Source organism: Piliocolobus tephrosceles, chromosome X, assembly GCF_002776525.5.
Source record: "Piliocolobus tephrosceles isolate RC106 chromosome X, ASM277652v3, whole genome shotgun sequence".
In the NCBI taxonomy this organism is placed as follows: Eukaryota; Metazoa; Chordata; class Mammalia; order Primates; family Cercopithecidae; genus Piliocolobus; species Piliocolobus tephrosceles.
Window position 1 is genome coordinate 15121051 of NC_045455.1, and position 16881 is coordinate 15137931.

The 16881-nt window shown below is 48.9% G+C and overlaps 1 protein-coding gene across 2 annotated transcripts in view; it reads left to right on the plus strand.

Moving 5' to 3' along the window:
- The window catches only part of STK24 (serine/threonine kinase 24), a 124474-nt gene that overhangs the window by 45108 nt on the left and 62485 nt on the right, over positions 1 to 16881 (plus strand). For both annotated transcript variants that reach the window (XM_023218038.2, XM_023218039.2), the window contains exon 2: positions 13378 to 13608. In XM_023218038.2, coding sequence (XP_023073806.1) covers positions 13378 to 13608 — 231 coding nt within the window. The remainder of the gene's footprint in view (positions 1 to 13377; positions 13609 to 16881) is intronic.

Below are 16881 nucleotides of genomic sequence, written 5' to 3' on the forward strand. Positions count from 1 at the left end.
GGTGGGTGTGGTATGGGTGTGTGGTGTGTGGTGGGTATGGGATATGTGTGGGATGTGTGTGGTGGGTGTGGGATGGGTCTGTGTGGGATGGGATGGGTGTAGGTGGGTGTGGGATGGGTGTGCACCATCAGTTACTAGTCGCTGAACTTACCTTGCAAGGTGATGGGGAGGGGTTGCCCTCTCCTTCTGTTGTGGAGAGGAGAGGTGGGAGAGGTAAAAGATGAAGAAGGGGAGGTGCTGGGAGGTGCTGGAGGTCCCCCCCTCCTCTGCACTGATGTGATCTTTTTCCCTCAGGTGTAGAAAGGTGAACGTGACCCAGGATAAAAGGAGTTTTCCAGACATCACTACTGGCATTGTGACTTCTGCAGAGCCTGGGGCAAATCTCCTAGACTAGACCGGTGGTCCTCAACCTTGGCCACATGTGGGAGTCTCTGGTTAGCTTAACTAAGCTGATGAGGGATGGGTCCCTTCCCAAAGATTCTGGTTGAATCGGTCCAGGCTGAGGGTGGGACGTGGAGCTGTTGAGGACGCTGCCCACACGCAGCCCAGGTGGAGAATCCCAGCCCCACGCAGCAGGGAGGGTGGACCCTGGGAGGGCGCTGACCTCACGATCACAGAGCAGGCAGTTCCCAAAGCGTCTTTCTCCTGGCGCGGTGTCCTACGTCTGCAGTTCCAGCTCACCTCTAACGGAGCAGAGGCCGCTGTGGGGACGGTAGGCACCACTGGGCGGTTAGTGATGTCTAGCCAAAAACCCATTCATAACATCTGCACCTTCAAAGGATGAAGGTGGACTGAGGAGGAGAACAGGCATTCAAATTTCTTCCTTGGCTTCAAGAGGAGCCTTGATGTCCTGAGTCCGCACTGGTGTGAGAGCCAGTCCTGACCTTAAACTTCTTATCAAGTCAAAATCAGGAGCTTGATGTTTCTCCTGTTCTGTTCATATCAAAAGGTATCTAGGGTTGGCTGGTGTGTGGAGCCCCAGGATCCGACTGAGGGGAGTCCCTAAGGTGTGATGCTGTCCTGATAGTGGAAAGCCCTGGGCGCTTCCCAGGGCAACGGAGGAGGCCAGGGATATGCCATCCCAGATTGGGTTTTGACCATGACAGGTTTTTGATGACAGCTGCTGGCTGGAAAACTTTCCAGAAAAGAGCACTTGGCTTTTATTTAGTCTTTCTCGTTCGGTTTATAAACTTACCATTGGCGTTTTCTGTACATATCCCTGCATGTATAGCTATTTTATAAAAAGGGCAGCTTGATTTTCCGATTTTGGGAGGGTGTATTGGAAAGACCCTGGTAAAGAGTGAGCTTTAAACTGGTTAGAATGAAAGAAGATCTTTATGGATGAATAGGCTTGCTTTAGACAAATTGTTCACTATTCCTTTCTGCACAGAAAGCCTCTTCACATTCAATGGCCAGGTTAATTTGATGAGATGGGTTCCCAGGGTATTTTGTTTGTTCGCAATTAGCTTTAGGATTTCTTACTTAGGGGAAGAATAATCTGTATTAAAAAATAGGAGATTGGCCTAAAGTTCAGCCATACTAAAAAACTACTCTCATTTTCACTGTTTGGGGACCCTGTTTCATTGTATTGTACCTGGTGTGTTCTCAGTTAAGAGTTTTGGTCAGCAAGTTAATGATTTCCAAAAATGTCTCCAAAATTGAGTGCTGTTTTCAAGATGACCTCCCATGTTCTTCAGTGTGCTTGCTGAAGAGTCTATGCCAACTCTGGTGAAGGTGGTGGCAGTTCACCACGTTGGCGGCAGACAATGTGGTTTGATCGCCGAACAGACATGTGAGGTCATTGTCCATTTGACTGAGAAGAGCTTGCTGGAGGTCGTGCAGCAGCGCACCACAGCTTTTCATTCCAGAGCTTGGGATTCTTTTGTGCCCTTGTGTTGTATGTTGCTGTCAGAGCTCAGGAGACAGTGATGGGTGTGCTCAGTGTTCGGAGTCGGATAGCTGTGGGTTCCTGTTCAGGCTCTGTGCCTGAAGACAAGTCACATAAAAGTCAGAAAATGGAGCTCATGTCTCCTCCATAGAGGGCACCCGGGCATGGTGGTAGCTTTGCTTACGGCGTCGTTCTGCCCAGGCCACATCCAAGACCATATCCAAGAGGAGAGTCATTGCCTCTGACTGCAGCTGTCACCTAATCTGTGACACTGAGAAGGCCAGGAGCTCTGGGAATCTAGTTCCTTTCTGGGTGTGTAAACGGAGCTGCCTTCAGTATTCCAGGTGTTTTGCAAGACCTTCTCTTAGGTTCAGTTAAGTTTCTGCTCAAATTGTTGGGATTTCTCTTTCACAAACTTTCTGGAAGTATGTGTGTGTGTTTCTGTCTGGGAGCCACAGACAGAAACTATCGTGTCTGGTCCTCTTGACAGGTTGTGTGTGTGTGCGTGCGCGTGTGCACCCCATACAGGGCCAGTAGCTTTTGCCTTCTTTCTTTGCCATCATTTTTCCTGCAATTGGTCTCTTGTCTGACATCGGCTTCCTTCTCCTGGCAGTGCCTGTAGAGTAGAGCCTTCTTTCCCCGGCCCTGCAGGTAGACCCTTTCTATTTTAAGAGATTTAGTGGTTACCTTTACAAGGCAATTTAAAGGTCCATGGATTTCTGCAAATTCTGGTCACCATGATCTTGCCTCTGCAGTTCCCAGCATCATTTCTTAGACCTGGGAGCCTTTTAAGTTGGGTAGGGTCATTGCATTAATGGCCAAATGCGTCTTCTAGAAGTCTTGTGTTAGGACCCCAACCACACCCATCCCCGGGCCTACAGGGGCCTCTCGTACCCCCCGTTTGGTGGTTTGTTAGTCTTTTCCTCACCTCAGCCTCAGCAACCAAGGATCTATTTCCACCAGTCAAAAAATGTTGTCACCTTGAGAATTTTCTGTAAAGGGACTCATCTGTGTATGACCTTTGGCGCTTGTAGACAATATTAAGAAGTTGGATGACAAGAGGGTCAGTGGGGGGATTAGAAAGGAGCTTTGGGGTTTAGAGTCACAAGCTGAGTGTGACCTCAGTGCGAAGGGCAGTGGGTCGTCCCCAGTTTTAAGCAGTGAAGGAAACCGTGAGCTTTTAGGAAGATCAACTCTGTCAGCAGGGCACAGGCAGGTCTTGAAGTGAATCAGTTAGAGGCTGCTGCTGTGGGGGAGGGAGGGCAAGGCGGTGACCTGGAGGGGGCTGGATGGAGAGACACTTCGGAAGAACCATGGCACAGTTTGCATGTTGCGGTGAGAGAGGCATGGGGGTGCGGAGGTTTCCAGCTTTGGAAATGGTAGGTAGCCACACTGTTAATGATGAAACATGGGGTGGGGGGCCTGGGGCGAGGGTATGGAAGGGTGAGCTGGAATGGTAGCTGCCAGCACGCATCTGTGGGTGGTAGAACCAGAGAGGCCAGCATGTAGGTTTCCACCTGCCTGCCCAGTTGGCCAAATCGGTGGCGACTGGCTGAGGTGAGTAGATTCTGAGGCTCAGTTCAGCTCTAGGAGAGAGTTTGTGATTCGTTAGAGATGCTTGCCAAGGCCAGAGTGGAGGAGAGTCCATGCCTGCAGCCAACTCCCCTTCCCTGCTCCAGTCTCAGCTTCCCTGCTCCAGTCTCAGCTTCCCTCCAGCATCCTCTTGCCCGTTCCTGTAGGGATAGTGGTGTGAGAAGTACCGGGTATTAGAGCACATCACCCTCAGTTTCTTTTTGTTTTCGTGGAAAAGCATAGAGAAGCTCGGTTTCAACCAGAGTAGTTGAGTGTGGTTTGACTGTGCAAGTGGTACAACTGAAAGTTGATTAGTAATGCCACATGCATTTTTCTTTGCCAGAAATGATCAAAAGAAGATGATGACAGCTATTCAGGTTTAAAAATATAAAATACGTAAGTCATCATAGAACAATTTTAACGAATTCTTTCAAGGGATTATGGAATATAATAAAGTGTTGTGTTGTGGAATGACCCTGCTTCTGAGCTGCAGAAGGGCGGAACTTCGAAATTCTCTTGGTAAATCTTGAGTGGGTAACAGTAACTTCGCACTTGGGTTTTCTCCTCGAAGGAGCCAGGACCCCGGATGCCAGGCTGGAGTTGCTGGTTTTGCCCCCCTCGTACACTGGGCTGAGGGGACCATGTTTTGTGAGATGAGAGGGAGCAGGAAAACACCCACCTTCTGGCATGCTCATTGAGCGCAGAATCAGTCTGTAAATCAGGAGACACCTCCATTTGTCTTTCTCATTCATTGAGGTTTTCACCTTGCAAGGTAGGTGTGGTCATGACATTGGCAGGGCAAACCCCCAGGTCATGCGTAGTCTGTGAAGGGAGCCCGAGACTGATGGCCCCTGGTCTGTCCAGGGCCTCCCGGAGCAGAGGACCACCCTGGGCCGACCTGCACATCCTCGTGAATGTGTCTGGTGGCCCAGTGGGAACCCAGGGGCGGGCCTGGCGGAGACGGCTCTCTCCAGCTTTGTGGAGGCCTGATTTTTAGTCTAGGGAGCTGTGGCTGAGGAGACCATCCCCCTGCAGAGCTCTCATTTTCCCCCTGCAGAGCTCTCAATTTGCTTTCTGCTGTTGAGTCAGGCCCAGAGAGGTACAGGAGCTAGGGGGTGGGGGTGGGGGCCGCAAGAGGCCAGCGTGAACTCGGCTGCAGTCACAGTAGGGGACATTTGTTCCAATAAAGCAGTTGATGACTCTGTCCCTCCCCTTGTTTTGGGATTTTCAACTGTGTGCCTCTGAACCGCTCTGGTCTACTGTGGCCGCTGGCTCTGCGTCTGTGGCTGGGTGGTGCTGGCGAGGCAGTGCTGGCCCCCCCACCCCACCTCCTTTGTGGCTCACATTGTCCTAGTCCTGTATCCTCTGCATCCAGGCGGCTCTGCCTCTCGAACTGTGTTTGGCCCTTCCTCAGAAAAGCCTCCCTGCTCAGGTTTGCCTGCGCAGCCTGTGTGCCCTACCCAGTGTTTCAAGGCACAGGGGCATATGGAGGTGGGCCCAGAGAAGAGTGGGGAAGGGGCTGCCGGTGGCCCATGGGAGAGTTGCCCAGGTGTGGGCACAGTCTCTGTGACAGGGCTCCCCAGGTGCTCTTGATTCTGACCTAGTCTTTCAGGTCTTAACTTTCATCCTCACTGGTGGCCTGCGGAGCGTGTTTCCTGGCACCCTACCCCTGTGCAGGCCACGTGTTCACACTGCTCTAATGGCAGTGGGGTCTTGGCCACTGGGATCAGATGTCCTCTCCATCTCTGGACTTTTTAGATGAAGTAGAGGGAGAAGGGCAGACTTTTTTTGTTTTTTTGTTTTTTTTTTTTGGGGGGGTATAGCTGAGGTCTCTCTTTGTTGCCTAGGCTGGTCCCAAACTCCTTATCTCAAGTGATCCGTGGACCTCCCAAAGTGCTGGGATTACAGGTGTGAGGCACCACGCCTGATTCTGCTGTGTGCACACATACATGGATCCTCTGATTTTTCAGTAATTCTCAGTGGCTGGCCGTTCCCTTTGAAGAGTGATAGGCCCACATCTACACAAAATGGAAATAAACTCCAAAAGGATGCTGATGAAAATTACAAAACAAATCTCTACTTCCGAGTGTGTACAGATTTACGTTACTGCCTTTTCTCAGGGAATCTGACACATACACAGAGTGACCATGTGGGCATGTTGTCCTCACATGGGGTCAGTATCAGGCCCATTTCCACCTGTCAAGTGTCTCATGAAAATGCACCTGTGGACAGCGGTCTTGCGTGTCAGAATAACATGTTCCACACCCGCACCGTTGGGATGGGCCCTGAAGCTGATGAGCAAATTCCAGGAAGCCATCTGTGGTCCTTTCCAATCACATTTCCCAAGTTTTGACCAGGCACTCACTCACTCCCCGCCACAGCAGAAATGCACAACCTGAGTTTCTTTTTTTTTTTTTGAGACGGAGTCTCCCTCTGTCACCCAGGCTGGAGTGCAGTGGCCGGATCTCAGCTCACTGCAAGCTCCGCCTCCTGGGTTCAGGCCGTTCTCCTGCCTCAGCCTCCCGAGTGGCTGGGACTACAGGCGCCCGCCACCTCGCCCGGCTAGTTTTTTTTTTTGTATTTTTTAGTAGAGACGGGGTTTCACCGGGTTAGCCAGGATGGTCTCGATCTCCTGACCTCGTGATCCGCCTGTCTCGGCCTCCCAAAGTGCTGGGATTACAGGCTTGAGCCACCGCGCCCGGCCGCAACCTGAGTTTCTTAAAACACAAAATTTAAAAAGAAGTAAAGGCAACCTAATTAAGCAGCAGAAGACAGGTTAAATAAACTCTAATGCAGCCATCTAATGGAATATTTGCTTTTTTGGTTTCTAATGACATGGTCCGAAGCCTAGTACAGTGAGGAGGCAGGAGCTTGCTGGCTGGGTTCAAACCCCTCCTCCGCCCTCTGCCAGCGGTGGGACCAAGGGCAAGATACTCAACATCCCTTCTGCTCAGTTTTCTCATCTGTAAGATGGTAGACAGAAGTACTTTCCTCTTAGCTCTGTCGTGAGAATGTGCTGAGACAATTCATGTGAAGCTCCTGACCCAGGGCCTGGAACAAGTACACTCTCACTAAACGCACTCCTGTGAGGCTGGCTACACGCTGTGTGCACTGCAGGGGGAAACGCCTGAGTCATATTACACTAAGACGACAATTTTGCATCCACGAAAAAAAATATACATACAGTTTGACAAAGCATCTGTTCACAGAAATGACTGAGAAAACAGGACAAAAATTGTCTAAAAACTGAAAAAAGCAAAGACTGACCTATTTTGAAAGCCCCTTTCACCCCAGCATACTGCCAGTGCCCCTCCCTCCGCCGCCTCCAGCCACCATCCCTCACCCCGCTCAACTTTCCAGCTGACCACCCCTGACGTATCCAACCAAAGCCTGTCCTTCAGGCGGGGCGTGCTGGCTCTTAACCCTGAGGCCCCCCAAAATGGAAAGTTGGGCTGTTTCTTCAAATTCTTGGGGAGATTTTAGGGAATTAGAAAGTTGGTGAGTGGAGAGCTCGGTATTCGAGTGCCTTCTATTCAGACCCTGCATGGGATGTGTCAGACACTTCCACGAGAAGGTGCTGGATCCTCACTCTCAGTTGCACTTAATGCAGAGGTAGATGCTATTATTTATCATTATCTTTTTATCCCTGAACCCTTCCCTCAGAGGAGCAAGCCAGGGCTCATGAGTGTGAGGCAGCTTGTGGGGCTCGAGGCTCTGTGAGCTCGGGAAAGGGAAGTTACCCCCTTGTACTTCCCTTGGTCATTAGAGAAGCCAGTCCTCCTGCCTGTCCTAGGGTGGTGATCCCGGCTCCACTGTAGGGACAAGACATCTAATTGATATTTTCGAGTGCTGAGTCCAGGGCCTGAGGAGGCGGGGCTGTGTGCAGGCTGTCCCCAGCCCCGCCCCCATCCGCCAGTCTTGTTGCCCTAGGGGAGGTGACTTTGGAGGGGAATATTGTGGGGGTGTCTGTGTGTCCTGACCTCCCCCTGCTTCAGAAAAGGCCGAGCCCTTGGGCGTCCTGATTCTCCTGCCTGGCCCTGGCTTAGGCTTTGCATCCTTTTAGGCAGGGGCGGTGAGGGTGAGGGGCTGCAGGCCTTTCTAATCTGAGGCCATAGCTGGCGCTCAGTTCAACCCAAACCCTTCTGAAAAGTAAATTATCAAGATGGCTGGCAGAATTGTGCCTTTTCTGCCAAGGAAATCTACTTTCCTCGGTGAATACATTCTGGCAGCAGAATCTCGAGGTTCTTATTTGAAATAGGCCTTCTTTGGCATTGATTTTTCTTCTGGCCATAGGGGACACAGTATGGTAATGAACCTATGCAAGAAGTGCCAGAGGGCAGGGCTGGCCGCTCGGGGAACCCTGCTTTATTGAGTGCCCTCGTGCCCTGGCCTCAGCAGATGGCTCCCTGCTTGCCAGGGGTAATTTTTAGCCTGGTGTGCAGCTGCTGACACAGAGGCCAGGGGTTCTGAAAGACACCGCACTTGAGCAGATTGAGACAATGCAGTGACCCCTTATTGTACGGGTGCCATACGCCTCAAAAGGTCTTTTGGGACAATAGTAAAAGAGTGAAAATAGCTGTTTTCTAAGCAGTCTTGGTGCAGGCAAAAGGAAAACGGGCAGGTTACTAAAACATTCCAGAATCCGGAATATCTGCCTCCCGCCATGCTGCCCATAGATGCTTTTCTCCTGCAGTGGTTTCTGTTGAATTCTATTATCTGTTGTTGTATAAGAAACCAAGAAACCAAGAAACCACTGTAGCACTTGGTGACCTAAAACAGTAACAGTTTAGCATTTCTCACCATTCCTTGGGGTGAACGGGTGGTTTTTCCGCCAGCCTGGCTGAGGCACGTTCGTGTGGCTGTGGCCAGCTGGAGAGTGTCTGGGACCTGAGTTTAGCAGGGGCACCGAGGAAGGCTGGGCGTCTCACCCCAGGTCTAGCAGTTGGCTGCGTGTTTAGCCAGTGCCTTGGTCTCCTCCATGTGGCCTCTCCAGTGGCTAGAACAGACCTCTTCACATGCTGCTGGTGGAGGCCTTCCAAGAGGCAGAGCAATGCGGGGCCCCTTGAGGCTTGACCTTGGAGATGGTACACCAGCTCAGGAACCACAGGCCACGTGATTCAAGGTGTGGGCTGCTCTTATGGGAGCAGCGGGCAAAGTCTTGGGGAGGGGGGTGTAGACACAAGGGATGGGTTATTAGTGCCATTATTGTAACAATCCACAAGGTTGCCTTCCGGTCCCCAGGGTTCATGCCCCTTACACATGCGAGAGAGACTCTTCCCACCAGCATCTCCCCACTTCCCTCCTGGCACACTGTCTGACTCAAGGTCTGCGTGCCCTGCCTGCTTTGGGGCTGGATGTGGACGGACTGCCAGCTCTTGATTCAGAGAGCCTCAGCTCAGCAAGAGTTCCGGGACAGGAAGAGTGGGGCGGCCACAGAGACTCCTCTTCAAAGAGGGCGGGGATGGAGGCATCTCACAACACATGGGCCGCAGCAGTTCTGACCTAGAGCCAAGCATGGGCTGTCAGGGCCTCCGCTGGGGCAGTGCCCAGCTTCTAGCACCAGTTTTTGTATTAGTTGCCTATTGTTGAGTAGCAAGCCAGCCAAAACCGAGTGGCCAGAACAGCAGGCTCACGATTTCTCGTGATTCTGTGGATTGAGCAGTTTTGCTGGCCTTTTCTGGGCTCTCTATAGTCAGCTAATGGCATGGTTGAGGCCAGGTGGCCCAGGATGACTTGAGGCACATCCTAGGACCTCAGCTGGGGTCTAGGAAGTGGGCAGATGTCATTGTCTTTCTGACCACACCATTTTCGATTGCCTGCTTTCCCCTGCCTCGTGGTCACGTCTCTCTGCGGAGGGAGCTCTGCGAGTCCTCTTGGGGCCTTGCTTAGATTATATTCATCAGAATACAGAGCAAGACTAGCCCAGGTTCAAGGGCCACGGAGGCAGCCACTGTCTCTTGTTGGGGGAGTGTCCAAGTCACACTCATAGGGGTGTGGACCCAGAGAGGTGGGATTTGTGGGTGGTTATTTTTGTAACAGTCTCCCACAGGGTCAACAACATGGTAAGAGTTTGGATACATTCTTGTTGCCTACTTTTACAATTCTCAGAAAGCAAAGGCCACTGTTTTCTTAGTATGAGAGTGGGACAGTTACTGGAGGGGGGTGATCAGCTGACCTAGCATGATGGTGTTTTAGTGGCATGTCCCTTGTTGGGGCTGCCTGGCCTCCTGTCCCAGCCTATGCTGAGCGGTGGTTCTCCAGGTGTGGTCCCTGGACCAGCAGCATCTCCCTACCCCCCCGGGATTCCAATTCTTGGGCCCACCCCCAATTGACTGAATCAGAAACTCTTGGTGAGGTGGGGCTCTGTGGCCTTCCAGGGGAGTGTGAGGCTCACCCAGGTCTGAGAATCACCACTCCCAGGAATGACAGTGCTGACCGGCTCTCCTGACCTCAGGAAGGCAGGCTCTTACCACCCCTCTGACCCTTGTCAGCAGGAAGGGCTGCCCCCTTCCCTCCAGGGCCCGCTGTCTGTTTGTTGGATAGGCTTTGAGGTGTCTAATCTGTGTCCTGTTCATGCCAGGGTGAGTCTGGGGTTTTCTTATTGCTCAGGGGACATTTACTGACCACAGTCCCATGCCACTCGTTATACCCGGGCACAGGGGTGTAGAGGTGCGTGAGTCACAGCCCCTGACTCCTCAGCCTGCAGCTGAGCAAAGGAGACAGCGCAGAGCAGAGGGCGACTGTGGGACGACAGTCCAGCAGGGGAAGCGGCAAATTCCATGCCCACATGTTGAGCTTGAGATGTCTGGATAGAAAGAGAGAATGCCTGGGAAGCAGCTGGTTCCGGGGGGTTCCCGTTCAGAAGGCAGGCCTGAGCTAGCGCTTTGAAAGCTGTCATGCGCATGAGTCTTGATCACAGCCTTTCCTTCAAGTTGCTGATTGACCAGAATCCATCGGGGTGTTTTAAAAACATGGGTTATTCACCTTGTTCTCTTCTGAACTCCCATATATTTATGCAAGAATGTCAGATGTCCCAGGTTTGGGAAACGAGGGCCCCAGACCCTGAAACTACTGGGCACCCATGGGGAGGAGTAGTAGAGGCCCAGGCTGGGACCTGGAGTAAGGGCCAGACAAAGTGGGGTCAAGGTGGAATCTCTGTGAAGATCTTTCTGGAACTAGGGGGACTGGAAGAAGCCAGCGGGAGCAGGGCTGTGGATGCTAAAGGACTGGAAAGTTACCCAGAGGAGGGGGAGGGCGTGGTTGAGGAGGCTCAGACACGACACTGCAGCACTGGTGACCGGAGCCAGAGCGGAGCCAAGCTGCAGTGGTGGGGAGGACCAGGCAGGTCTAGATGACTTTGATGGGACTCCAGAGGAAGGAGAGAGTGGAGGAGGAGGGCTTATGAGTTAGGGAGGGTGCTGTCGTTTGTTTTAAATGGGAGAAACTGGAGCATGTTGCCAAGGGCAGAGAGCCAGCAGAGAGGGGTGAATGGAAGAAGGAGCTGAGAAGGGATTTACTGACGAAGCCATATCCTGGAGGAGAGAAGGATGGACTCCAGAGCCCAGCTTTGGGGGCTGGCCTTATGTAAAAGGAGGGCCACCCTACCTCATCCTGGAGGGAGCACGGTAAGGGAGAGGGCATGAAAGCAGTGAAGATAGTAGCTGCTGAAAACGGGGTATGTTTCATTATAGCTAAAAAAGGAGATGAGCGCTGCTTCCCCCGCATCCCCAGAAGCTTCTCATCCTAGCAGCTTGTGTTAGAGGAGGTGGAGGTGCAAGCTCAAGGCCGCGTGCAGGGTGAGTCAGATGGGAGGTACCCACCCGGGCATTCTGTGGCATTCCCAAAAGTGACTGGTGATACTCAACTGGGGTATTGACAAGCTTGAAAATAGGAAGAGGAGGATATTGTAGGGCTGCTCACTAGCTCCGAAAACAGTCTTCACTTGAGGAAATTATCCTGGGCTTTGACTGTGGGTCATTGACTATCTCGGTAAACCCAGGGGTCTTGGACTGTGTTTTTTAAAACCTGTAAATACGCAGCCAGGCTTCCTCCTAAGTATGACTGTCTTAAGATGTTTGAAATGTAAACTGAAAACAGTTTAGCAATTGTTCAGGAAAAAAATTAAATGCCTCTCGATTAATCACCCAATTGATATGTTTAGTACAGTACTTTAAGTGGAAACGAAGTTGGATAGATAGTGTCGTTTTTAACACAACGGACGTTTGTGTAGCTTTTTAGGAGCCAAAGGGGATCATGGCTAAAACTGTAGTCCTTGTAATCCCTGGCAGCTCGTTAGACCTCGGATTACGCTGGCCATGACCTTCCGGTGTGGGCCGAGCGCTCAGTGCCTGGCCTCTGGCCTGTCCTGCTCTCTTGGTAACCCCAGGACGCGTTTCCCACTGGGTACATGTCCAGCACACAAGCCTTACTTGCTTCATTTTGTACTAAGATGGTTGGTGGGTTTTGTGAGCTTTTGCATTGTTTGATGTGCAGCCTCAAACCAACATGGGGCAGGGGCACTGCTCCCCTGTGTGCAGGAGGTCACTGTGGCTATCGGCTCATGTGTCATTGCCGTGATATGTGCGTCGTTGCAATGGTGGACACACTGTAGCACAGTAAGGCCTGCAAACCAGAAATGGGCTGACTGGCTTTCAACAGTTCTCTTGGAGAGTAGCTGCTCGGAACACAGTGTGTCTCACCTTGGAGAGCTGTGGCTGGATAGCCCTTGATGGTCCCCAAGGCTGGCCTCACTCATGATGCACTGCAGTTGCCATAGTGCTGTGTGTGTGACCCACCTCACATGCACTGCTCTGTGAATACCCTCTTCTGTGTCATCTTTTTTCTCCTCCTTCTCTTTACCTCCTTCTCAGGCCTCCCTCTCCTCCCTGCACTTGTAACTTTCCCTAGTAGTTCAGCTTCTTCAAAGATTTGACAGATTTGGCATTCTCTTCCTCCTATGGACCATTTCTGAGGGAAGATGTGTCTGCAGTGGTGGCAGTTCTTAGAGTCCTTCCTTGCTCTGTGGGGTTCCAGGCTATTGCTTGTCACCAGGGTGCCGTTGGCATTTTGGGCTGTGCAGTTATTTGTGGGGAGATGTGCAGCGTCCCTGTCTTGCCTTGCTAAACGTCAGGATCGCTTCTCAGTTTCCTGACAGGCCCCGTGGATGACAGGTTACTGCCCCCTTTGAGAACTCAGCTATTCACACGACTCTGTACCGTGCAGCTGTTAGGATGAGAGCTTGAACTCTGACAGCCAGCCTTCTTGGAAATGTATACTACCTATGTATGTGTAACTAATCAGGTGGTTAAGAGCTTTTAGAGGCTGTTTCCAGGGTACAGCATTTATGTGACAAAAGAAAACAGGCTGCTTATTGTTTTCTGGAATCTGGTTAGATTGTTATCGTTTTGGTGAAGGCAGTACTATTCATGAAGATGCATACTTATGGTATACATTTTTTTCTATTCTGTGATATAGCTGGTTAACATTTTAGTAAAAATACATTTGAATTCAGGAACTTTTGGGGGTTGAGTAGGGAGAAAAGTGAATTTTTGCTTAGACAAGAGTGATTTTTCAATAAATCTATGTATCCTAACATGTTCAAATAAGCGCTTAGATTTTAATTTACCCTCATTATATAAGAGTTGGCATCTTTTCCATGTTTTCTAATCTAGCTGGATAATTGTTCTTACTGCACGCTTGTTCTCTTTCATAGTCTGATGCGCGTGTGTAGGTGAGACGTAGGAATCTTACGCCCTGAACCTGCAGAGCTGTGGTCACCACCAGCCTGATGGCTGGACACAGAAAATAGATGAGTCCCTGGAAGATTGTGTGGTCTATAACATTACATGTAAAATGACAAAGGAGTTGTGGTGCTGTGAGGGACTGAAGTTTACCTTTTCTCTTCCTTCTCTCTACAGAACCTGAAGGCAGATCCAGAAGAGCTTTTTACAAAACTAGAGAAAATTGGGAAGGGCTCCTTTGGCGAGGTGTTCAAAGGCATTGACAATCGGACTCAGAAAGTGGTTGCCATAAAGATCATTGATCTGGAAGAAGCTGAAGATGAGATAGAGGACATTCAACAAGAAATCACAGTGCTGAGTCAGTGTGACAGTCCATATGTAACCAAATATTATGGATCCTATCTGAAGGTAAGGCTTAAAATAACGTGCTTTTCCGTTCTGCAGCACTTGGCTGAGGTGCGAGCAGGGGATGGGAAGGACTCTGATAAGATACAACACAGCAGGTTTCAGAGCAAGGAGAAACGTTTTGACCTTTGTGATCAAAAGAACCTGGCTTCAATGGTTCTCATCTCAAATGTCACCTATAGAAATATTTGTGGTGAAAGTGTTTGATGTTATAATTCTCTTTTGAACAAGAAAGAGTCTTTCTGAGTGGGACTTTGTCATAAAAACTGCTTCTTATTAAGTTATTATAACAGTTATTCACGTAATTTTAGGACTGCTTATGATTAGTATTAAAAACTCATACCAACTCAAGAATGTTAATCTTTTGATATTCTGTTACCAGCTGTGGTTTAATTTAATGCTGTTAAAAACTGATGAGAATTGATGGTGTTGATTAGTTAGCTAGCTTATCCACACTTGACTTTCAAGAATGCTAGGTAAATTAGTAATTACTTAAATAAAATGGTAGTTATAATATGATACAAAAATTGTCCTGGACTGCCACTCCGTTCTTTAAGTGGGAAAGAATAGTATTAAATAGTATTAAAAATAGTATTAAAAATGTTTTTCTGATCCTGCATGGAACCATTTTACCATTTGAGAACAATCCTGTTACAACACTAAGAAGGCTTATGACTGTTGCTTGTGTTTCAAGTTCCTCGACATATACCTGTTTCAGCGAACTTAAAAATGTTGTAACCTTTAAAATGGGGTTTTAGAAATCATAAGAATTGGTGAAAAAATATGCTCTGAAATAATTATTGTGGAATACAGAACTATGAAGAAAGAAATGACGATTTTCCAGGGGAGGCAGTGATAAACCTGGATAATTTGGGCTAGGCCTCTTCCTCTCTTGGCCTTACCCTCTAAAGTCTCTAAGTTACAACTTGTAAGCTGCTCTGATGTCAGAAGAGAGCGTGTGGGTTTTGCTTTTGTAGAAATATAATAAGGTATAAGTCAGAGGATGGACAACACTGATTTACTAAAATGGGTATGTAAAGGAAATCAAAATTGAGCAGTGATCTCTTTTTTAATCCCTTGTGTAAAGGACGGCAATATGTTATAGGTCAAATGTAGCATTTTGAAATGGAAAGAGTTTTGGAGTCAGGCGTCACAGGACTTGAATCTTGTTGTCATTTACTTTGGTGTGTGGCCTTGAGTGAGTTTTCGTTATTTTTTATAACTTCTCCACTTGCTTGTTTGCAAAGTGGAAAATTATGATAGATATCGTATGTTACAAAGATAAAACGGAATTAAGTATGTGAAAGTACCTGACATGTAGTAGATACTTAATGAGTATTTTCCTTCCTTGGTAGCGTTTATTCATACCTCATCTCTTAAATTACCCTGGAATGAAGGTAGTTTGCAATGAAGGTATCCATTGAGGTTGAACCAAGAAAACCAGGACCAAAGAATGGAGGAAGAATGCCAACAAAAAGAGCAAATGTTGCTGTGACAGGGCACCTAGTTTGGGGCTTGACACAGCAAAAAGGAAAGCACTACACGTGTGACTTCCATGGGGGAATGCCAGCGTCTTCTTGATGTTAAATACCTTTTCTTCTTTTCTTTTTTTTAATGAGATGGAGTCACACTGTAACCCAGACTGGAGTGCAGTGCTGTGATCTCAGCTCACTGCCCCCTCCGCCTCCTGGGTTCAAGCGATTCCTGCCTCAGCCTCCTGAGTAGCTGGGATTACAGGCGCTCACCACCATGCCTGGCTAATTTTCGTATTTTTAGTAGAGACGGGGTTTCACCATGTTGGCCAGGCTGGTCTTGAACTTCTGACCTCAGGTGATCCACCCACCTCAGCCTCCAAAAGTGCTGGGATTACAGGCATGAGCCACTGCGCCTGGCCTCGATGTTAAGTTTTGATTGAAAACAAACAGCTAAAAAAAAAAAAGAAAACAAACAGCTAAAGAAACTCAGTTTGGACTCTGTCCACTGTGCTGCCTACTATTCCCTGTGAAATGACTTCAGCAGTAGTGTTCTAGTAAATTCAGCATCGGATTTCATGTGGTTTGCTGATGTTGTATTTTAATATGAATTATTATGATGGTTTTGGCATAGGAAGTGTGGAGGATCCTGACAAATACTTGGTGATTTATACCAGCTAATATTTAACTGTGGAAATTAAGGATCACTGATTCAAAACATCTTCTTCAACCTCAGCTCCTTAGCACAATTTTTACTGCATGCTGGAACAGATTGCTTTATTGTGGCCACAGTACATATCTGCATGTATCTAGAGATTCCATCCAACAGGTCCTGTTCTTTGCCTGAGTTGCTAATTCTAGAACACTAGGTTCCAGATCAGCCTAACCTTGATCTAAGTCTGCCCCTGTATCTTGTTTAGTTACCGTAATAACAGCTGGTGTAGTAAGCTCCTTAAATGTATAACGACTCGTACGTGATAGAAATGTATCTCTTCCTCACTGGTTGCCCTGATCCGTGGGCTGTTTTCCTTCAGACACTGATTCAGGAACCCGGGTTCCTTTTATCTTATTATTCTTTCATCTTGACAAGTGACTGTGCTCAGCTGCCATGAGTCAGCGTTGGGGGAGAAGTGGAGGCTCACGTGTGGGAAGTTTTTATGTGCCCAGGCCTGGACGTAGGGCACATGATTTCTGTTCATGTTCTCCTGGCCAAATCTCAGCCATATGACCACACCTGACCCAGGGGAGGCTAAGAAATGTCACTGAATCATGTGCTTCGTGGAAAGAGGACACAGGCTGTATGCAGAGTAGGCTGGCCTTTTCAAAGTCGCTTCATCTCTGTAGGAAGTGGAATAGCTCGGGGAGTGGCCTTCAGGTGCTGATGGCCTCTGGGCAGGTGGAAAAGTGTTCATACTTCATCCAGTGCGCTCTCTGTATTTTACTAAGCAGATTGTCCTTTAGGGAATATCTGCCACAAGAATGCCTGGAAGAACGTGGCCATTGTGGAAAGTTGGCCCAGATTTTAAAGCCATGTGTAGGACAATTGTCTTATTTGGCTACACACATCATGAACTGCTCTTCTAAACAATAATTAACTATTATAATTGAGCAGGAGAAGAATCCAGACCTGTAATTCTGTCTGCCCATTCTTGTGGAATGGAGTGTCATGAAATTCTTTGGCCCAGAAGAGGACCCTCCTGAGTCAGAGGCCCTTCTTCCATCATCTTGGTAGGTTTAGAAAGTGTGGTCCTAATGTCAGGTAGGATACAGATTAAATGGATTTGTAAGACAAATGGGTCTTTGC